Source organism: Peromyscus leucopus, chromosome 6 (genome assembly GCF_004664715.2).
Source record: "Peromyscus leucopus breed LL Stock chromosome 6, UCI_PerLeu_2.1, whole genome shotgun sequence".
Classification (NCBI taxonomy): domain Eukaryota; kingdom Metazoa; phylum Chordata; class Mammalia; order Rodentia; family Cricetidae; genus Peromyscus; species Peromyscus leucopus.
In genome coordinates, this window is record NC_051068.1 from 15,864,167 (window position 1) to 15,889,085 (window position 24,919).

Below are 24,919 nucleotides of genomic sequence, written 5' to 3' on the forward strand. Positions count from 1 at the left end.
GAATAATCCTGTGTTCCTGTCTCATTGTGAAGACTTGTTTACTCTAGGCATAAAACATATGTCTCATTACCTTTTTGGTGATATCTGCCAATCTTGAGTTGCAGGAACTAGGCAGGCATAGAATGCACAGGGCTATGCAAATAGCTAAATTAGAAGATGTCATGTGGTTGAATCCAGAGTTTCTCTCAATTTTGTATAATATTCCAAAAAGTTGTTTCAAAAGGATGACATTCGGTTGGGGTAGTTGCTCTAAAAGACTGAACACAGAGACAACTTATTTTAAAACAATAAATTTTACTCATAAAATTGTAAATATAAAGAAAGGGAATGAGTAATTGTATCTTATTCGTGGTCCCCTGAGAATAAAATGGAAGGAGGAATGTGTCCTATAAATTATGCTTGAAATATCTCCCCAAAGTCAGAAAAAAAGAACAAATTTAATTGATATGTACACACACACACACACACACACACACACACACACACACACACACACACACGTTACATAAATGCTGAGATTAAAAGCATGGGCCACTGTGACTCCCCAAGTCATACTTCTCCTTTCACAATGTCCTCTGTATTTGTGAACAATTGAAACCTTTTGTTGTCAGTCAATATATTTAGTAAATGATTCTGTGGTATATGATCTAATGTGTCTAAGCAAACATTATTCCTCTTTTTGTTGGTGTTACTCAGGAAATTAGTGAATCATTACCTCTGCACTGCAGCTACTTTCTTCTCTTCATACACTTGGTCCAGGACACCAAGCCATTCATCATATAGTCTAGATGTCAGCACACTTCCTGGTATATTTCTTAGAAACTCCTTACATACATAGAAAAGAAATATTTTTGTGGAAAATGTATATCACAGAAATTGCTCAGAATACTTTCAACTATAAAATTCAGCTTAGTTCCAACTTCATTCTTAGTTCCCAACCTATACCCTAGTTGGAACCTAGTCTGACATGTAGACCCACTAAGTTTTGTCCATCAAAACTAGAAACCTAAGAGCAGCTTTTGGGTAGAGCACACTGGCACACATTTAAGAGATCAATACCTCATCTCAACTCTTATGTTCAAATGACAAACATATGCATTATGGTAATTTCTTCATGATCAAGGACTTTTTGCTTCTCACTCTAATGGTTCTGAAACAAGTGATCTAACTGCATGGATGCATGTGCTCATAAGCAAAGGCTGGGTGAGCCTGGACTTTCTTTCATGTGCTGAGTTCTCCAAGAGAAAATGCTTAAGTAACATTGTTGTAGAATATTATTTTAAGGTGTGTTACTTTTGTTTATGTTGCATTTGTTTAACTCTGTGAAACTGTGTTTGTGCCTGTCTAAAATACCTGATGGCCTAATAAAGAGCTGAATGGCCAGGAGGGAGACAGGAGAGAAAAATAGGTGGGGCTGGCATGCAGTAAGAATACATAGAAGGAGAAATCTGGAAAGGGGTGTAGACGAAATTCTAAACAGTCTTAGTAAATAAGAAATGCAGAGCCAAATACAGAGGCAAATAGCCAAAGAGATCGGAGAGTCACGACTACCTTATCTTACCACCTTGCCAACGTTGCTTCCCCTGAGAGAGAGCCCTTCTTCCAGTGTGACTTGTCTTTTTATTGCCTTTCTATCCTGCCTTCTCATTGGCTCTAAACCCAACCACATGATGTCCTCATCACTGCCTGTCTATATAGACCTCCAGGTCTTTATGGTTGGTACTGGGATTAAAGGCTCTTCTCACCATGCTTGGCTGTGTCCTTGACCACACAGAGACTCTGTCTGCCCTGTGATCAGGATTAAGGGATGGGCTACCACCACCAGACTTCTGCTTAGTGGCTTGCTTTTACCTCTGATCTCCAGGCAACTTTATTTATTAACATACAAATAAAATCACATTTCAGCACAAATAAAATATCACTACAAAGGGGAATATCAAGGAGCCAGAGAAGGATGAGGCCTCCAGGGCCCAGCCACCCGGCTACATAGCAAGCCAGGGAGTAAGAATGAAAGTAAGATATACAGAAGTAAGAAAAGAAAAGGCCCAGAGGGGAAAAGGTAGATGGGATAATTTAAAGGTAAGAAAAGCTGGCAAGAAATAAGCCATGCTAAGACTGGGCATCTGTAATTAAGACTAAACCTTGTGTATGGTTTGAGAACTTAGTGCCCCCCCTCAAAAGAGCAAAAACAACAATATAACATCCTCTAAGTGGCAGAGGAAATGGAATGTATGTCTTTGTATAGTGACTGTCAAATAAATATCACAAGACTGAGCAACAATATGGTTGCTTAAACAATATTCCTGAACAAAAATATCATCCTAAAATAGCACTAACTTGGGATGGGGAAATTTCATGAAGCCAAACTTCTAGATGTAGAACTACAGGCACATAAATACTACTGAGAGTGGAAAAGTACGTCTTCCTCAAAGATGAACCCCCTAATTGGTAATCCAATACCAATTGGTGGCTAAGAAATAGTGCATATACTGCTACCCATTAGTGGACTCATCAGGTGGTTTTAACATTTTTATGGATGTATATGTATATATGTATGTAATAACAAAAATTAAAGAAAATGGACCCTGTATTTGAGAGGAAGTGGGAAGTTGATGGGAAAAATGAGAGCAAGGAAAAGGAAGGAATGAAATGATGTAATTTAAGTTGAATTTTAATAGTAACTTAAAAGTATCATTTTATGGGGCTGAAGAGATGGCTCAGTGATTAAGAATGCCAGCTTCAAAGCCATGAGGACCTGCATTTGGATCTCAACATTGCATGAGAGGAAGACAGGAAAATCATGGGATCTTACTGGCTATGTGTAGCCAAAGTGTATGTGGAGGAGATGCATGCTCTATTAAGGAAGAAAAATTCACCTCTGAGAGAAAAAAAAAAACTTAAAGAGTGACAGAGAATGATGGAAACTGGTAACAAAACACATCTGACTAGGCATGTATACAAGGTGACACTCATGTGTCTGTATAAAATGACCCTCCATACCCTATTATTATTTTGAAACCTGTTTTGCATGAGGAACAGAGGAATCAAATAAAAGATACTTAGTCACATTACCCTTCACTGTGACTGGTTTATGCTTGAACCCTTCTGTTGTGAGTATCAGAGGAACCTTTGGCTTATCAGATTTCTATCAGTCCTGTCTACTGTCCTTCAAGAGTACACATGATGCAGGAAACTACTCACACCGATTGGGAGGAATCCTGAGTGTAGAGGATGCGAGGACTCGCCCTACCTTTAAGATAGATGCCACAACAGGGACACTTTCGTTGTTCAAGTTCACTTCTGTCCCGGAATCCAGCCTTTCCTTTAGGGATAGGAATGCTCTTGTTTTGCAGGTGTGCTGAAGATACCTTCAGTGATTGGCCCCCTTACACTAATAAAGGATAGTATGTCCTGAGAAAAGAAAGAGAAACACCTGTCACTCCACTGGCAGTACAGAGCAGGGTTTCCTTCTTCTTGAGAACCAGGCTAATGGTGTGCGCAGGTGCAATGCAAGAGCTGGCGTAGACGAAGAGGACCTTGACCTGGTTTTGGTGCTTCTATCTCCTGTTGTACCAATCCTACCCTAATGTTAACCTTGAGACCTCAGGCATTGTTTATTTGTAATCAGATTTTCCACTACAGTAAAGTGATTTAATCTAACTTTTCCAATACACGGTTTGTGGTGAATAGCCCTCTCTTACCTTCCTATTCTTAAGCCAATGATTTGATGCACACTTGCTTCTCCACTTGATAGAATTGAAAGGGAGGTATTTAGGAGAAGCAGGATTTTGTCCTCAAGGCAGCCAGAGAAGAACCATATGAGACCTACCAGAATTGCTGTGGGTAGATTGCCATCCTCACAAATGGCAGTCAGATCTTTTCCGAAGATTTTTCCTGTCTTCACAACTGGCGGGGCTGTGCACACTTGGTCCTCGTGGGGCACAGAGCCCTTGTGGAACAACCAGGATCTGAAAGGCTGTCTTCTCTTAACTGTTGGCTCCTCTGTATCTAAAGAGGAGATGAGATCATTACACAGAGTAGTTTCATTTATAAACTTTGTCGCAGATTCCCAGTTTATAATGTACCTCGTATAACACATACAAAGAGGTTATCATTTCTGATATAAAATTCCCCACATTCTTAAGTTGGTTACTCATCCTGTCCTGTGTGTGTGTGTGTGTGTGTGTGTGTGTGTGTGTGTGTGTGTGTGTGTGTTTGTGTGTGTGTATTCTTCTTCTCTATACTCTACACAGTTGTTAGTCTCAGAGACTTGATCTGAGTGTTCTTCGGTGGGAATTCTCACAACACAATGCTGTCTAGCCCCGATTACATCATGAGGTACTTGATTGCCAGTTGAACAAGCTTCCTGAGTTATATACCATCAGAGGCCTCAGCGGTCATTTCCTTTCTCACAGCCTCCCTCACTGGTATTCAGATCAAGCTGTGTTCTTGTCCTCCAGCGTCATAGTGTCCCATTCTTAGCTTTCTTGCTGAGCTTTTTGAAGAACCACGGTCAGATTTCTTTCCTCAGCAGCAGAAGTGTGCATGACTACGTTTGTCAGGCAGACTCGGGACCCATGCTCCCACTGTGTTAGTTCAAAGCTGAGATCAAAGTCTCTTTTTCTCTTCTGAGATTGCTTTTAGAATATTGGACCATAGTGAAATCTTAAAAAGTTACTACAAATGCATTAACAGTAAACAAAGGAGTCACAGAACAAAACACAAAATAAACAGTCTTTCTCAGCATACAATATACTGGTTGGCTTTCCAATACCAAATAGTCAGGCCTTAAAACACAAGTAATATCATTCAGATTGAGTAAGATGTGTGTGGGAGTGAGCATGTGTGTGTGTGTGTGTGTGTGTGTGTGTGTATGTATGTTCGTGTACACATGTGCTTATACATGTATATATGTAATAATTTTTTAAAAGACAAAAAATTGAAAGCAATCTCAGTGGTTCATGGGATGTTTTGGAGAAAGGAGAGGAAAGGGGAAAATAATGAAAATATAATATAATTTGAAAAAATATTTAAATAAATTCAGTCTCCAGTATGTAAATATTAGGTCCATTTCCAGTTCAGAGTCAGGTCTAAAGACACACATAAAACACAGTTGTTTTGTGAACTGAAATGATATTAGAGACTGGCCTCCAATCCTAAGGCCATTTCTACCAAAGTCCAGAACAAATGATCTCCCCTTCTGTACATGTAACTTTTCTGTATAACTTTCATTACACGTTTGTCTAAGTGTAGTGATTAGGACATTTTTTGCTGTGATCATGAAACCACATGATGGGGAACATATAGGGATCCAGGTCTTAGAAATCATATTCTAATGGGACCAAAGTTGTCTGCACACATGGTTATGTGTAGGCAGTATCTTGGCATACTTATGGTGACAATCTGTCTGGAAGAATGAAATGTCCTCCCTATGGACAAGCGAGTCTTGCAGCACTTAGAATTCTCTCAAGTCTGGCCTGGGGCATGTTGTTTGGTTTTTGATTTTGTTCCTTATTGTGCCCCTTTCCAAACAAGAAATGACACTATGCATTGATATTGTATGCAGAACAGAAACTGGAATTGAGAAAGGCCACTTGAAGGAAGGTCAGGGACTCACTGCTCTGCTTCTGGCTTCCTGCTGGGTCTCTGGGCTTTAGGATGAATCGCCCCTGTAGATCTGGTTGTTCCACATATAGCCCAGGCAGGGCAGGAAAAGCTGTGCACTTCCTTGATTTCCGTCGTCGTCGACTGACGTTACTTTGAATGTTTCTCATGATGATGTCATAGGGATGCTCATGCTCTATGAGAAGAAAATAGGGATGTAAGTTGAAACTGAGGGCAATGAATGTGAGCAAACCTGCCAATGTGCTTTAGCATGCACTGTTATATTGGATTTCTCCTTGTGCTTCTCGACCAAGTAGACTGTACACCCTGAGCATCAGGAGCCCCCCTGGGATGCTCTGATGAGGTAAGGATGTGTAAGCCGAGAGTCTAAAAACAGAAAACTTTCAACTTGTCACTTTGTTTGAAGAACATAGGCCATCAGCGCACTGTGTGGGGGATTTTGCTGTGCTCCCTGTGACAGTTTTAAGGCCTGCTGGTTTCTGCCTTCAAAACACAGAAGCCTCCTGCACACAGCAGTTGTTTACCACTTGAGGGGGCACGAACCTGGGATACGGGGCCTTAACATGAGGTGGATTAAAGTCTCATGAAGTAGCCAACTTTATTGAGAGCATTAGACAATTGGTACTCTGAGGGTGAAGAGTCGTCTCCTGAGCAAAGTGCACAATCACAAGGACAAGCTGCACATGGCAAAAATACTGTCCATAGAGGCTGCTGAGTAACAGCAGCTGATGTGAACTCACTCCTATCTGCTACACCTGGGAAGAGCACACAATCACAAAACATTTCCGTGTTTTCGATGAAACGGAAGTCACAAGACCGTTGTCTTGGTCTTGTGCAGTTTTCTCACAAGCACTCAGAATTTCCCTCTCACGACTCCATTCTTGGAATGTGTTCTGACAGTGACTGTGGGCTGGAAATACATCTACAAAATTGGAATTAATGTAGAGATGTTTTCTTTGCTCTCCCACGTTTTACATTTTTCTTCTCTAAAGGAACCTTAAAGAGTCTGTGCTGTGGTGTGGATATGATTTTCTGAGAAGGATGGAATCTTGCCCCGTCTGTTTCTGATGAATCACCAGTATAATTAAGCTCTTGCTTTGTCTTTCCTTCTGACACAGATACAGGGTCATTGCTACAATCAGATCAAGAGTTACAGTAACATTTAAATTAGTAGACTCTAGAAGCTTCCAAGCTTCAATATGGAACAATCTAGTATGAGTATACTTACTTGAGTATGGCCTGTGGGTTGAAATACACATTCAAAATGAATGCTGAGAAATCAACAAGACTGTTCAATTCTTGGGATTTCTGAAGCATCCATGATGTACAAAGCTCTTCTAAACCTTAGAATTAAAATATTACCAAGTTGACACCTTTCAGTAATTAAATATATTTTGTAATAAGCCCCCACATTTGTCTTATCATTGACTGAGAACTATAATTGTATCCACCTTATAAAAAGCAAAAGGACCAGACATTTTTGGCACATGTCTGTATTCCCAGCACTCATGTGATGGTGACAGTGAGGGTCAGGAGTCCCTTACCTGTCTGGGCTCAATATCAATCAATACCCTGTGCCTTAAAGAAAAAAATATCGAAGATGTGGGTGGGTTATTCCCCCCATATTGCCCAGTGTACTAAAACCTGGAAAATAAGTATTTATAAAAATTAGTCTAGGGCTGGAGAGATGGCTCAGAGGTTAAGAGCACTGACTGCTCTCCCAGAGGTCCTGAGTTCAATTCCCAGCACCCACATGGTGGCTCACAACCATCTGTGTACATTCTGTGTACATTTAAAAAAAAAAAAAAAAGGAAAAAATTAGTCTGATTTCTGTTCCTTGAGTAACCAAGAATGTCCCCACAGATTGTTCTCAGAATACATGAGAAAGGTTTGAACAACAAGGCAATGTAGTCTCACCTCCAAAAGACATCCTCACTGTTACTTGTCTGAAGGTCACTACAAGTCTTAGAACATCACCTTTTCAGTATCTTTTGAAGGTCAGCCTCAGGAGCAGACTTGGTAATCTCAGATTTTTAATTTTTTTTTCTTTTTGGTTTTTTGAGACAGGGTTTCTCTGTGTAGCTTTGCACCTTTCCTGGATCTCAGTCTCTAGACCAGGCTGGCCTTGAACTCACAAAGATCCACCTGCCTCTGCCTCCCGAGTGGGAGGGATTTTTAATTCTTATCCAAATGCTTCAGATAAATCTCCTATTACTATTACCTATGTCTCAATAATCTTGTGAAAAATTCCAGAAAAATGTAACGTAAGGAATAGCAGGTGATTCAGTCAGGAAGGCTCCATAAGTCTGAACAGAATATCTGCCATACAATGAGTCATAGAGAGATGTGAACTGACTATATTTACATGGATTCAGAGAAATGGCTAGATTTCACATTTTCAATCCAAAACAGAAGCTACATAGTTTGGAGTAAATAGAATATTCTTTAAAGTTTTTAAATTTCAGCTTTAGTTACGTGTGTAAGTGTTTTTTCCTCACATGTATATCTGTGCACCATGTTGTACCTGGTGCCTGAGCAGGTCAGAAGAGGAAATCATATCCCCTGAAACTCGAGTTTTGAATGGTTGTAGGTGTTGTAGATCAAAACTAGCCCTTTTGCAAGAACAACAAGTTAATAAGTGCTCTTAATCGCTGAGATGTGTCTCTAGCCCCTAGTATTGTCTTTAGTCTTCCATAAATGAAAATTTAAATTTTTTTTTTTATTTAGAATCAAGAAATCCAAAGTCTTGTTTCGTTTGTCTTTTTAGGAAAATTCTGTTTCGTGTGTGGAAATGCACAGGACTTTTCCAGGTTTTTTTTCACTAGCCCATAGACTGTTGCATAAAGAGATAGTATCATGCGACTGGGTTATATTAAATAGTTGGTAATTGTGAATTAAATGAATGAAATAATGTTTAAGTTATTTTCTCTCAATGTTGGTTTAACTTTAAGACTGAATGACAAAAACATTGAGAATTCAGGGTGAAAACATTGCCTTGGTCTTTAGCGTTCCCTGTTACTTACCTTGGAGTAGGCTTGGGGCTTCTTGGAGGCCACGACAGAACCACAGTTGGTAATCTTGAGCACTCTGAGGGGCAAAAGAACCAACCATCAGAGATAATCTTTCACAGTGGATACTTTAAGAATATCTTTCCTCACCATTTCCAGCTCTCCAGCAGGAAAATTATTATTAGAATCAGTATTAATGATGTGTCTTTTGACTACAGGTTTGAGTCATCTGTGATGATTTCAGGAGAAAATGCTTGGGTCTTGCCTTGCCTTTCTGATGGAGCCTAGATCTATTGATCCACAATAGAATGTAAATGACCATGGGATAAAAAAATTACATTCAGCCATCAACACTTACCAAGAAAAAGCTTATTCCAAAATCTGTTACATCTGTTTGTCCACGTGTGTGTGGAATATTGAACTTTGACATGAAATGTCCACATAACCTAGTACTCAGAGAACCATACAACCTCAGTGCCTATGATTTCTTGAGCAAAGTATCCTTTGAAAGATGTGGTAAGCTCAGCAAGACTGGGCAAAATAGACAAAAAACAGAGAGGCTTTTAGGATGCCTAGGAGTAAAAACAACTTTTGGCTTTCATTCAGAGATGTCCAATCTGTGGAGAGGAAGGACGTGTGTCTAACCTAGAAAATCGGCCAGATGCTGAAAACAGGCTCCACAACACAATTACTGTACACAGTGCTATGGATCCATTTGGAACAACCATCTAAATAGAGTATTCTGTTGAAATATTTAGCACCCTACTATAGTGGGTAAAGTAAAAATATGCTTTAACTGGAGGTATCATTAATTGGACTTTGCTGTTGATTCCAGATTAAAAACAATTGCACTGCCCTGTAGAAGTCTTAATTATTAAAATGAACAGACATACACACTCAAGCAGATAAACACCACTACCCCCCCCAACACACCATGGAAGTGAGAGAAAGAGAGAGGGACATAGACCCAGGGAGAGACAGACATAGACACAGGGAGAGACAGAGACAGAGAGAACAACACAGAGAAATCATACAAACTCACAGGAGGTGATAGAGAGGGTCATCTACAAATACAGAAAAAGATATACACAAAGAGAGACATAAATACACAGAGACACATGTATTTTACACAAAAAAAGACAAAGTTAAACAAGGATATGTATGCAGAGAGAAAGAAGAACAGAGATAGAAATAGACACATACACATAAATATTAAGAGAGAGAGAAAAAAGAACACATCCAAACACAACATCTATACCTCCACACACAGAGAAGTGAAAAAAGGAATGGGAGAGGAGAAGGAATTATATACCAAATATGAAGTACAATATAATCAAAAATAAAAAAGAAGAACATCATTCCTTCTATGATAGCCAGGCTTTAAATTAGATGTGTCTGTATGACCAAATAATCTCAATTATTTTTTACAATAGAAAATGCAAATTGTCTATGGAGACTAAAAGTATAGCTCAAAACCATTGAGCTATGAGTTTCATTTCACATGAACCTTAAACAAATATTCAAGAAAAATGTCCCTCTAAAATCTATCATTATATCTTAGATGCTTCAGTTCTAAAAGGAGATTGTAAAATATGATTTGTAAATTTATCATGATCAAGTGTCTTCTATATATCTTTATATGCACATTTGTACATATGTGGATCTCAAAAAAACCTCTCAAATTTAAGTCAAAGTAGCTTGAAAGTAACTTACAGGCATTCCTATCGTAGGTAGTAACTTCTTCATAACATCATTCACTGTTTCCAAGTCTGTTGTTGTTACATATAAAGGCTATAAAAAGTGCAGAGAAAATGCTATAAAATAACTTAAAGCACATGATTAGTTATTGTCTAATCATCACTTACAATCTATGGGGTATAATGACAACTCTAATGTAGAATAAATATCTTGTTTTCTTCCCTTTATATACCATAATGCTGGAAGACTATAAGTCTAACATATTTACTTCAATTTAAGTACTTGGTTACTGGGTATTCAAACACAGCAGGTAACTGGTTTTTATGATAAAGGGGGACTGTAGAGCCATGGGTGCTGAAACTCAGCATTCTGAATTTTCTTTCCTTATTGAGGTAGGGGTTAAAAAGAGGGTTGATGCCTTTCCTTCCACCCCAGCTCTGCTTCCATCATTTTATAGCTTTATTTTCATGCACAGCATATATACAGGTCTAGGAAAGTCAGGATAAGAACTGGCTGCATCTTTTCTTTCTTTTCAAAATACCAATATGGATGAGCACTTTCTCCATATAAAACTTTGTAAATAGATAATATTCAGTGCAGTAATCTGTTGAGGTTATAAATTCAGCTACACTGAACCTGATAGAAGAGAAAATAGGAAGTAGCCTTGAAAGCATTGGCACAGGAGACCACTTGCTAAATATAATAACAGTAGCACAGACACTGAGAGCAACAATTAATAAATGGGGCATCCTTAAACTGAGACGCTTCTGTAAAGCAAAGGACACTATCAATAAGACAAAACGACAGCCTACAGAATGGGAAAAGATCTTCACCAACCCCACATCTGATAGAGGGCTGATCTCCAAAAATATATAAAGAACTTAAGAACTTAAACCTCAAAATACCAAACAATCCAATTAAAAAATGGGCTACAGATCTAAACAGAGAATTCTCAGCAGAAGAAATCTCAAATGGCCAAAAGACATTTAAGGAATTGCTCAACATTCTTAATCATTAGAGAAATGCAAATCAAAACAACTCTGAGATACCATCTTACACCTGTCAGAATGGCTATGATCAAAAACACTGAAAACAGCTTATGTTGGAGAAGATGTGCAGCAAGGAGAACACTCCTCCACTGTTGGTGGGAGTGCAAACTTGTACAGCCTTTTGGAAATCAGTATGGCGACTTCTCAGAAAATTGGGAATCAATCTACTTCAAGACCCAATGATACAACTCTTGGGTATATACCCAAGGCAAGTTCAACCATACCATCAAGGACACATGCTCAACTATGTTCATAGCAGCATTATTCATAGTAGTCAGAACCTGGAAACAATCTAGATGCCCCTCACCCAAAGAATGGAAAGAATACGTGGTACATATACACAATGGAGTACTACTCAGCTGTAAAAAAACAATGACATCATGAAATTTGCAGGCAAATGGATGGAACTGGAAAATATCATCCTGAGTGAGGTAACCCACTCAGAATGACAAATATGGTATGTACTCACTCTTATGTGGATACTAGATGTAAAGCAAAGGGTAACTAGGCTACAACCCACAGCTTCAGAGAAGCTAGGAAACAAGTGGGATCATAGAGGGAATCATGGATCGCCTTGGGAAGAGGAAATAGATGAAATCTCCATAAGTAAAGTGGGATCAAGGGGGACAAGAGAGGGGAGGGGATGGGGATGAGTACATGAGGGAATGGGATGGCCAAGTTAGGGTGGAGGGCATAGAGTGGGAGAGCAATGAAAGCAATATCTTGATAGAGACAGACATTATGGGGTTAGGGAAATTCCCAGGAATCTACATGGACAACCCCAGCCTAGACTACTAGCAATAGCGAAGAAGCTGGCCTACCCCTGTAGTCAGACTGGTGAACACCCTGGTCATCATAGAGCCTTCATCCAGTAACTGATGGAAGCAGATGCAGAGATCCACAGCTAAGCAGCAGGCCAAACTCTGGGAGTCCAGTCAAAGAGAGGGAAGAGGGAGTATATGAGTAAGGGGGGTGGGTCAAGATCATGATGGGGAAATCTACAGAGACAACTAAACCAAGCTCATAGGAACTCATGAACTTTAGACCAACAGCTGTGGAACCTGCATGAGACCAGACTAGGCCCTCTGCATGTGGGAGACCACTGTGTAGTGCTGAGGATGCTGTGAATGTGTTGCTCTGATTGATTAATAAATAAAGTGCTGATTGGCCAGTAGCAAGGCAGGAAGTATAGGCGGGACAAAGAAAGAGGAGAATTCTGGGAAGTGGAAGGCTGAGTCAGGAGACGCTGCCAGCCACCACAATGAGAAGTAAGAGGTAAGTTACTGGTAAGCCACAAGCCACGTGGCAAGGTATAGATTTATAGAAATGTGTTAATTTAAGATATAAGAACTAGATAATAAGAAGCCTGCTACGGCCATACAGTTTATAAGTAATTTAAGTCTCTGTGTGTTTGCTTGGGTCTGAGCGGCTGCAAGACTGGCGGGTAAGAGAGATTTGTCCTGACTGTGGGCCAGGCAGGACCAGGAAAATTTCAGCTACAGTGTAGCTTGCTCTGTTTGAGGTGAACCTGGCAGTGGGATCAGGATCTATCCATGGTACATGAGCTGCCTTTTGGAGCCTACTACCTATGGTAGGATGCCTTGCTCAGCCTAGATTCATGGGGAAGAGGATTGGCCTGCCTCAACTAAATGTACCAGGCTTTGCTGACTCCCCATGGTATCCTTTACCCTTTTGGAGGAGGGTTAGGGGGCTGGGTTGGCAGGAAGGAAGACTGGAGAGGAGCAGGAGGAGAAAATGAGTGGGGGATCTGTGGTTGGTATGTAAATGAATAAAAAATTCTTAAATTAAAAAAAATCTGTTGAGGTGATAGATCTAGGAATTCAAAAATGAAGATTTTAGAAATGAAAGCCTATCTCTTAATACTCTTAAGAAAAACAATGTGCTCATAGTATTAGCTCTTTACTGCCTCTCACATTTATAATCTTCTCCAAAGATCTAGGAAGACTGTGTAGGAAATAGAATGAAACCAATTGATAGGAATCTGAGTTGATAGCTCTGATATAGTGGAATTCTAATACATCTTTATAGAATACGACAATCAATAGATAGGTATAGTTTTGTGCACATGGGTTCTACAATATCAGATATGTCTGCAATAAGGATTGTAGGAAGACTCTCTCTCTCTCTCTCTCTATGAGAGAGAGAGAGAGAGAGAGAGAGAGAGAGAGAGAGAAACCTAGACACAGAGAGATACTTGCTGTATACAGTATTCTCTCTGTATGCTGTATTCTCTCAAAGGATAAAATACCACCGCCTTTAACATTAATACAAAACCAGACATGTCCAGCTGCTTCCCTGGTTCTTCCTCCCCTACTTACTTCCTCTGCACCCAAGTCCCTAGTTCTGGTGCCAATCTGTGGGAGTCCAGCTCCCACCTTTTAAAGGGCTCCTGTGAGGAGGAGAGAGGGATAAGAAACTTTTAGATAGAAAGATAGTGAGGAGGAGAAAGACAGAAACACAGGATATTTTCGGGAGGACCTGGATCAAAACCCACCAGCCCCTTCTGTCTCTTCAAAAGGGCTTTTTATAACAATACCAAAAAGCAGGGCAAAAGACCTCCCCCTTTCTAGATCAACACACACCACACAGCCAATTGTAGACCCTTCCAAATACCTGGTAACCATACACATGGTCAAATCATTCCCTTATGCATCCCTGCTGGGTAAAGCAAGCTCAGATTCTCAGACACTGCATAAGTTGTTAATAGGAAACATCTGTTGGTCTCTACAATTACCTAAACCTGTCTTTGTTGCTGAAATATTTTTGAACATTCCCTAATCTATAATGCATATTGCTGAACTGATAGTCTTTTATTTAAAACCAACATGGTATTGGTAAAATATTGACAATGACTAGTGCAAAATAAGATATTAACAAATTCATTACTGTATTGTGTGTTTTAATGCATTTGAACAGATCCATTAATGAAGCCACAAAGGGCTACAGGAAGCATGTTAAACTCCCGATATTCACCGAGGACATCCCAAGCTGTGCTAATGTTTTATATTTTACTTAAATAATTATTTAATGGTCGTTTTCAAATAAAAAATATGGAAATATTGCCTAACTTAATAAAATTCATATTCTGTTCTCCCTCTCCCTGTCCTAGTAAGTCATGCTCAGGAGAGTCTGAGCTCAGTACAACTGCTCCTTTAGTAATCCCACGATGTGTTTCTCATACAACTAACCACAAAGAGGATTATGTTCTCCAATAACCTAGTCAAATGGTTACAAATATGTCTTCCTACCAAACCTTCTGATGCTATCAAAAGTGTTCTTGAGAAACAATTGTCTTGGGAGCATTCTTTATTCTTTTTATATGGATCTTGTTCTTTGATAATTTCATATGTGCATTCAATGTGTTCTGATTATTTTCTATTACTCTATCTTCTTTCCCGTCTATCTCTTGACCACTCTCCTTCCCACATGCACACTTTTTTGTATTTTTTTAATGGTTGACTGTGTTTTACCCAGGGCATTTTTTGTGTGAACCTGGGTATGGAACTCCCCATTGGAGACTAGTGAGCTAATAGGTAGCTACATAATTGAAGATAATCATTCTCTCTCTCTCTCTCTCTCTCTCTCTCTCTCTCTCTCTCTCTCTCTCTCTCTCTCTCTCTCTCAGATTCCATTTGTGAAGTAGATGGCTTCTACTTCACAATATTAACCACTGATGACTAGAAAGTTTACCCCCAAAACTGAATGAACTTTTGTATTGATGCCTGTCCTCCAGTCTACTTATGTATTTATGAGAACACACCCTTAAAATACTTACTTGATAAGGCCATTACCTATTTCATACCTTTCAAAGTAATATGAAAGCTATGATCCTCTGGACAGGTGATCCCAGAAAATACCTCCACGGTTCTATGTGACAATATCACCATGTATAAAGCTTCAATCACAGCAGTTTCCTATGTCATCCACACAGTCACCATGCTGGACCTAGTTGATGTGTGCAGCTTCCCCTGATTGGTTTAGGGATATTAGCTGCTTCTCATCTCTTCACACTACTTTGGAAGTTATGAGCTCACAGAGGTTCACATGTGTGGCCCCTTATGAGCAACCATCATAATAAGGGATTTCCCCTCTTGCCTCTATTTGCAAACACCAAGCAAGAGGGACCCTGATTATCATGTTTTTAATATTTTACTTTGAGAAGATGTCTCCACAAGATCCACAAATTTGCGATACCCATAAATCAGCTCCCAAAGTGCTAGAATTGCTGGCATGTGCTAACACACCTGCCTCCTTTTCAAGTTTGTTGCTATTCATTCCCCAGGATCAAAGAGCAAAACAATTGGTTACCCGATAGCATATAGACAGCCCTGAAAACACATATACAAGCGTCCAATATATGTATAGCTAAAAATACATATGTATTGTATATATACATACATATATTTTAATATACATATATATGTAACAACAATTAATAAAAAAGAAGCCATGATTTTTCACAGAGAGCAAGAGGGGGAATATGGGAGGACTTGTCAAGTGGAAAGGGAAAGGGGAGATGATAATGAAGTATTTATAATCTCAGAAAATAAAAGAAATAAATAAGACTTTTGTGGTTTTGAACAGTAAGGCCTAATCAAAGTGTAGCCTCTCATAGTAAGGAAGGCACAATGCACATACTCACAGGTTATTAGATACAATCAAAACATCACTGAACAAGGAGAGATGTTGTTTCTTCCTTCTCCAGCCTCTTCTGAGTTCCACGGGGCCTTGGCACAGCAAGGTTCGATGTATCCTTCCCATGGCTTTCTCCTCAAGGGTTTCCATGTAGGACAAAAAAGGCTTCTCCTGGTCCAGATCTCCAACTAACAGAACAGGTATCCAGTGGTTGTTAATTGATACCTAATTCCAAAGGGTGAATGATATGAAAACACAGGCTCAGTTCAACAGGACTCTGTTGTGTTATCAACAGTTTTAAAATGCAACAGAAAAGAAGAGGTTGCTTAGGAAAGGAAGTATTGGGAACAGATTGCAGGAGTGGGCTCTTTTTCAGAAGGTATCAACTTAGAGGCATGGGAACATTTTGAACAAGGGTAGCTGGTAGGGTCTAGAGAAGTGGTTCTCCACCTTTCTAATGATGCATCCCTTCAGTACAGTTCTTCATGTTGTGGGGACACCCAGCTATACAATTATTTCATTACTTCTTCATCACTGTAATTTTGCTACTGTTATGAATCCTAATGTCAATACCTGATATGCAGAATATCTGATAAGGGACCCCAAAGGGGTCGCTACCCACAAGTTGAGAACCACTAATCTTGAGTGAGGAAAGGGCTGAGTGATGTAATTCTCTTATTTTAAATCATTTTAAAAATTGAACAATAAAGATATCAATGGTTAAAAAAAGAATTTTGATTTACCAACATTATTTATGATTATAAATAAAGTAGTAACACATTGCAAGGCATGCTATTGGAGAGAAGAAATATTCACACACTAGAGGGATTCACAAGAAAGGAGAGATCAATGTCTAACATTAAATGAGGGCAGAAGTAGGTGACTCCTGAAAAATGGCCATTGGAGTAGCAACTTGGATGTCATTGCCAACCCTAACTGCAATAATATGTGTGCAATAATAGGAGGAATTCTTGTGCAAAACCTTGTGAAATGCAGATTTATCCCCAAAGACTCTCAATCCTAATTCTTTTAACCTATCAAAGGTCCATGTGATAAAAGCAGCATGCAGACATCGTTAACACTGTGAACCTTAGAGTCTAACAGATGCAAGAATCACAGAAGTCTTTATAGACAAATGTGCCTTAGCGAGACAGTCAGAAAGCTGCACACACAGGTAAGTCAGGTAGCTTTGGAGACTAGGGAGGAGAGGTGCATGCTTAGAAGAAGTAAAGCCTAGAGGCACAAAGGATTGTGACTGAAACAACCTGGAAGATACTGTGTAAATCTTATAGTTCATTATGAAGTATACCTTGGACACATAATAATCATAGAAAGATCATGAAAAACTAGGATGCCCATGTCTTTAAAATGATGTAATTTTGGTGAGAGTAATAAATTGTACCTTCTGAAAACTGTGTGTTTTCACTGATATGTGTAATTATATAGTACTAATTAAGATAGCAAAACTCTACCAAATTGTAAAGTTCTTTATAAAGATTTTCTGCTGTGTAATTCTATTTGAAAATGACTGATATGTTGGAGTGTGGTAAAGAAAACAAATAAAAAAGTAATCTATGTATTGAAATGCCATAATTAACCCTGTGAAAGAAATTTAAAAAAAGTTTTTCCTAATGATTTAAATAAGTCAGGTCTCAGGGAGCACATATATGCAGACATATCAGTCTTTGTTCAGCACCAGATAGACTATAGAAGGATTTCTGGTGGTGAGAAAACAACAAAACAAAAGAAAACAAACAAAAAAACAAAAATTATCATGCATCCAGAATTTATAAAATGGTTCTTGAACAGCAGGAGTCATTTCTTGCCTCTGTCAAAAGGGGCATATGGCTCTCCAGTGACCTGTGGCTTCTATTAACACCCATGCTGCCTTCCAGGTTCCCCGAGTCTCGATTCAAAAGTACTTGCTAAATATCTCACAGCCCCATCTACTTTCCTGTCCCTTCACAACCACCCCACCTCCTTCTGCACTATGCAAACTCCCAAAATGTTCTAGAACTCCCCTTGCTCTCTTTAGGAAGTCTAGGTATTTCCCCCCTGCCCCAGCCATCTCCACTACTCTCTTTTGCTATTCTCCCTTCTCTCACAGACTGTTTTGGTCACATCAAGTCCGTTTCTTTTTATTTCTGCTCTGAACTCTTCCAGACACCTCTGAACATTCTCTCTTATCCACAATAAAATTCTTCCCTGTAATTGTGGAGCAGCATTTTCAGTGGTTTCTTTACTGTGCCATGCTCATACAATTTAAATATTCAAAATATATAGTTCTTGAAGTGAATATTACTCTTCCCAAGTCATATGTTATCTCTTTCAAGAAATATGCACAGAAACACCATAGCTTTCATTTAGCGTTAAGATACCTGTGAATCAAAGCATCAAAGAGAGAATCAAACAGCCAATGGTTGTCCTCACACATGTCAAGCACATGTCCTCACACATGTAAAGATACATTAAAAAATAGTACCAACTCAGTTTCAGGATAAACAAATTTGAAAGTAAATTTGTTTGGAAAGTCATTCCTGTCTAATCTGAATCAATGTTAAAATATAGGGAAATAGATTCTAAGGAACACAACATATGTTGGAAAGCATAAAGACTTGCTGAAAACCAGAGAGTTTTTATATTTTGGGTTGAAATCTGATTATTTACAACAAACCTTTGTGGTCATAGTGAGTAAAACAAATAGAAGGAACAGAAAATAAACATCTCTCATTACTTGGACAGATAATTTTGTAAATTTCCAGATACTATTCTCCTGTGTAGCCCAGAACATACATCCCCTAACAAGATAACCATATTTATTTAGGGGACTGGGAGTGAATATTACTAACGTGGGTAGCTTTCCATGAAGCCATAGCTAAGTTAAGAATTAGCTCACATGATCTGCAGGAATCAAGACAGAATACTTCTTCATACCATTAGATATCATGAGAATCAAAACTACTTATTAAAAATACCTTTACAGTGGAGCCTGGAATGGAGAACCTTCAAATGAACTTGAAATTATCTTTTCCCTTCTTGGCACTAAACACCAAAGATGGTAGACCAACTACTGAAGTCTGAGCTCTCTGTAGTAGTCATGGTGACAGACCACTTATGTCAACATTCTAAGGCTCATGCCATAACTGACAGAGTGACATATTCATTTACTTCCATCTTTTGGCTTTGAAAAAATATTTTTGAACAACTGTTGAACTACAAGTGTTTGTAAGGAACAACAGATTTTTCACAAGCATAGATTGATAGATTGATAGATAGAAATAGATATGATAGAGATATAGATTGATCAATAAATAGATAGTTGACAGACATAAATATCGATGATAGATAGATAGAACTGACATACAGACATTTATAGATAGATAGAGATGACAGAGAGAGAGAGAGAGAGAGAGAGAGAGAGAGAGAGAGAGAGAAAGAGAGAGAGAGAATAGATCCTGATGCCATTAATTTATCATGAGAATCAAAACCACTTATTAAAAATAACTTTACAGTGGAGCCTGGAATGGAGAACCTTCCAATGAATGTGAAATTATCTTTTCCTTTCCTGGCACTAAACAACAAAGATGACCACAGCAGTTGGTAGACCAACTACTGAAGTCTGAGCTCTCTGTAGTAGTCATGGTGACAGACCACTGATGTCAACATTCTAAGGCTCATGCCATAACTGACAAAGTGACATATTCATTTCCTTCCATCCTTTGGCTTTGAAAAATTGTTTTTGAACAGCTGTTGAACTACAAGTGTTTATAAGGAACAACAGATTTTCACAAGCATAGATTGATAGATTGATAGAGAGAAATAGATATGATAGAGATATAGATTGATCGATTGGTCAATACATAGTTGACAGGCATAAATATAGATGATAGATAGATAGATAGATAGATAGATATAGACAGATGATATATGGGTAGATAGAGATGACAGAGAGAGAGAGAGAGAGAGAGAGAGAGAGAGAGAGAGAGAGAGAGAGAGAAAATAGATCTTGATGCCATTAGTCTATCATGAAAAACAAAACTACTTATTAAAAATACCTTTACAGTGGAGCCTGGAATGGAGAACCTTCAAATGAACTTGAAATTATCTTTTCCCTTCTTGGCACTAAACACCAAAGATGGCCACAGCAGTTGGTAGACCAACTACTGAAGTCTGAGCTCTCTGTAGTAGTCAGGGTTACAGACCACTGATGTCAACATTCTAAGGCTCATGCCATAACTGACAAAGTAACATATTCATTTCCTTCCACATTTTGGCTTTGAAAAAATATTTTTGAACAACTGTTGAACTACAAGTGTTTGTAAGGAACAACAGATTTTTCACAAGCACAGATTGATAGGTAGATTGAGAGAAATAGATATGATAGATAGATAGATAGATAGATAGATAGATAGATAGATATAGATAGATAGAACATAGAGAGAAAGAATAGATCCTGACCCATTAAGTCTATCATGAGAATCAAAACTATTTATTAAAAATACCTTTACAGTGGAGCCTGGAATGGAGAACCTTCCATTGAATGTGAAGTTATCTTTTCCCTTCTTGGCACTAAACACCAAAGATGGCCACAGCAGTTGGTAGACCAACTACTGAAGTCTGAGCTCTCTGTAGTAGTCAGGGTGACAGACCACTGATGTCAACATTCTAAGGCTCATGCCATAACTGACAAAGTGACATATTCATTTCCTTTCATATTCTGGCTTTGAAAAATTATTTTTGAACAACTGTTGAACCACAAGTGTTTATAAGGAACAACAGATTTTTCACAAGCATAGATTGATAGTAAGATTCATAGATAGAAATAGATATGATAGAGATATAGATCGATTGATTGATCAATACATAGTTGACAGACATAAATATAGATGAGAGATGATGATGATAGATAGATAGATAGATATACAGACAGAACTGACAGACATATTTATAGATAGATAGATAGATAGATAGATAGATAGATAGATAGATACATACATACATACATACATACATGATACATAGATACATAGATACATAGATACATAGATAGATGACACACAGAGAGAGAAAATAGATCCTGATGCAATTAGTCTATCATGAGAATCAAAACAACTTATAAAAAATACCTTTACAGTGGAGCCTGGAATGGAGACCTTTTCAATGAGCGTGAAATTATCTTTTCCCTTCTTTGCACTAAACACCAAAGATGGCCACAGCAGTTGGTAGACCAACTACTGAAGTCTGAGCTCTCTGTAGTAGTCAGGGTGACAGACCACTGATGTCAACATTCTAAGGCTCATGCCATAACTGACAAAGTGACATATTCATTTCCTTTCATATTCTGGCTTTGAAAAATTATTTTTGAACAACTGTTGAACCACAAGTGTTTATAAGGAACAACAGATTTTTCACAAGCATAGATTGATAGGTAGATTGATAGAAATAGATATGATAGAGATATAGATCGATAGATAGATAGATAGTTGAAAGACAGACACAAATATAGACACATAGATAGATGATAGATAGATAGATAGATAGATAGATAGATAGATAGATAGATAGATCTGACAGACAGATAGATAGATAGATAGATCTGACAGACAGATAGATAGATAGATAGATAATAGATAGATAGATAGATAGATAGATAGATAGATAGATAGATAGATAGATAGATAGATGATATATGGGTAAATAGAGATGACAAAGAGAGACAGAGAGAGAGATAGAATAGATCTTGATGCCATTAGTCTATCAAGAGAATCAAAACTACTTATTAAAAATACCTTTACAGTGGAGCCTGGAATGGAGAACTTTTCAATGAATGTGAAATTATCTTTTCCCTTTTTGGCACTTAACACCAAAGATGGCCACAGAAGTTGGTAGACCAACTACTGAAGTCTGAGCTCTCTGTAGTAGTCAGGGTGACAGACCACTGATGTCAACATTCTAAGGCTCATGCCATAACTGACAAAGTGACATATTCATTTTCTTCCATCTTTTGACTTTGAAAAATTATCTTTGAACAACTGTTGAACTACAAGTGTTTGTAAGGAATAACAGATTTTCACAACCTTACTTTGACAGATAGATTAATACACAGAAATAGATAAAGAGTTGACAGGCAGACATATTTATTTATACATACATACATACATACATAGGTAGATAGATGATAGAATTGACAGACAGACATAACTATAGATAAATACATAGATAGATACATAGGTATATAGATAGATACATAGAGTTGACAGATAGGCATAAATATGGATAGGTAGATAGATAGATGATAGATAGATAGATAGATAGATAGATAGATAGATAGATAGATAAATAGATAGATAGATAGATAGAATAGATAGATAGCCAGCCAGACTGAGTGTCTCTGTGTAAGGATCCCAAGTCAGACTTTTACAGATATTATTCAAGGACAAAAGTGTAGATGTCTGGTTTGTTGAATCAAAGTCTTTGGGGCACAAAAACGACCTAAATTGCTCTCAGTTCCCCTGCCAGGTCCAGTTGATAACATGTGGACTTGCAAATGGTGGAATTCTCTAAGCAATTAACACTTTGCACATACTTCTAACCTCAATTTATGGTACAAGATTTTAAGCTTAGCTAACTAACTGTTTATGTTTACATCCTGGATTTTATGTGGAGAGAAGGCAATTAAACAGTTAAACAATTAACCCAAGTCCTGAGGGAATCAGCTTTACACCCAGTTCCCACGGGAGAGGCTTAGCAAATGGTCAGAACTGCAGGGAATGATCTAGTCCCATAGACTTGAATTTAAAAGTTCCAACTTTCCCTTCTTGTGCTCTGGGCTGTATTCAGGATGAGAAAAGGTATCTGTAGACTTGGGTTGTTTTTTAGTGCCAGGTTTTGTTGAAAGTGCTGATAAGACTTGGCACTGTTCACTTCCCCTCTTGCTTTGTGCAGGTTGCCATGGTTACTCATAGTTTGCTGAGGGGAAAACTTTCAGGCATGGCTGCACTTCCCAGGCACTTTTATGTTTTGCTCACCACAAAATATTAGCCTATAATGTCAATTTCTCCCAAGAAATGTAGGTTAGTGCACAGCTCCTTTACTCCTTCCTTGATTCCCTATGGTTCAGCCTTTCTCCTTTGTAACCCTTGTAGCTGTCCCTTTAAGAGATAATGTTACAAGGTAAACTTTTTCAACCACAGCTGCAGCTGCCCCTTGTCGCTTACAAAGGAACACCATTGTGACCCTGAGAAGAAGCTTCTGTAACCTTCTTTATCGCCAGAGTTTGCTGTTGTATGTGGACATAAGTTATGAAAAGTTGAAGCTAGATAGAGCAGAAGAATAGGAAAGCATGACAAACAGTTCATGTGTGAATTTATTACAGATAAGAAATTTCCCCAGTCCTCTCTACTCTGAAAACCATTCTTTTCTGCTACCCTGCATGCAGACCTGACAATTGGTCTTTCAAGCTGCAGTGGCCTCTGAACTTTTGACAGGTTCAGGTCAAATGATATTACTACTTGATGTCTCAATTTCTTCTGTCCCCCAATTTGAGCTAATCATGTTTTGATCAACTACAAAGCTGGTGTCATGATAAAAATCTCTTAACATCTTTAAATGCCTTAGGCATAGTAGAACTGGCTGGGAAAAAGTGGCACACAGGATGGGGGAGAGGTGTCCCACCAGCTGAAATGAAGTGTGTCTTCACCTACTTGACAGTTGTGGTTCTGAATTCACCAAGTTCTCTTCCATCGGGATGGCAGTTTTCTTCCTAAATGTTTATAAGGAAATAGATTACACATGTATTTCACTTATGAAGGGAAAACACATTAAGCTCTACTAATTTAAATGAATTGAAAGACTATGCCTTGAAGCATGGCATTATCAAAAGCCCTTTCCTTACCAGGAATCTCCTGTCATACTGCAGTGGTTCCACCCTCTAAGGTTTTAATTGTATTTATAAAAAGGCCTTACAGCAGCAACCAGCCTTCCTCGGTCCCCTTAACTGTGCCCTAGTCAAGAGGACTGGAGTCCAAGGCCCTTGACACACTTAGCAGAGGATGAACTTGGGTGTCAGTCATGTGACTCTAGTTCTGAAGCCGGCAATGCAGCATCTGAAGTCATGGCACGCGCCACACCCGCGCTTCTGTGAGCGCCACCACTCACTTGACCCCGGCCACCATCCTCCCGCCCGCGCCGCGCCTGCGCAGCCCTCGGCGCCTGCGCCCTCCCTTCCCTCTGCAGGCGTTGCTCCAGCCCTGAGACTTGGAGGAGTCCTGGGTTCGAGAAGCACCTCCTCCCGTGGAGGCTGCCGTGTTCCCGGGTGGGCAGCGTGAACACCAGCTCCGGCAAGCCCGAGCGACCCACGAGCACCTGCCCAGGACCAGGCCTGTTGGGGACGGCCAGGTCGGTAGGGCTGACAACCGCCTGTGTCGCCAGCCTCCGGGGTCCCACGCCCCGGCCCCCACGGGCCTGTGCGCACGTGCACACACACATACACACGTGCGAAATAAACGGGGAGACGGGAACAGTCCCTGTCTCCAGGCATCATTAGATAGCATGGGTGTGAGGCTGGTGGCGCTGTCAGTTCTCAGATGCCCAGGGCGGCACTGGGGGACCTGCCCTCAGATCCTTTGTGGAGCCACAGGTGCTGCGGGTGGCATCGGGTACCTGCCCTGGCGCTGAGGGCGGCGGCAATGGGCCAGCAAGGCCTCTTGCGTAGGCTGGGCGATTCCAGGTTCGCCAGGATGCAGCTGGTGGTGGTGCAAGGCATGGCACTGTCTGCCGCCATGCCCCGCAAACATTAAGGTATCAGCACAATAATATTAATATTATATAATATCAGCACAGTAAATATTAAAAGAGGTCAGTGTAACCTGTGTTCCATGTCTG

The 24,919-nt window shown here is 39.3% G+C and overlaps 1 protein-coding gene across 1 annotated transcript; it reads right to left on the reverse strand.

Annotated features, from left to right (window-relative positions):
* Window positions 1-23,266, reverse strand: LOC114684071 (rho GTPase-activating protein 20-like). The gene is given in 9 exon segments (XM_028858499.2): window positions 1-257; window positions 716-825; window positions 3,251-3,333; window positions 3,336-3,411; window positions 3,830-4,008; window positions 5,618-5,800; window positions 8,649-8,712; window positions 10,347-10,424; window positions 23,207-23,266. Coding segments are annotated over 9 exon segments (1,047 nt in total). The 3' UTR covers window positions 1-43.
* Window positions 23,267-24,919: the final 1,653 nt, after the last annotated feature.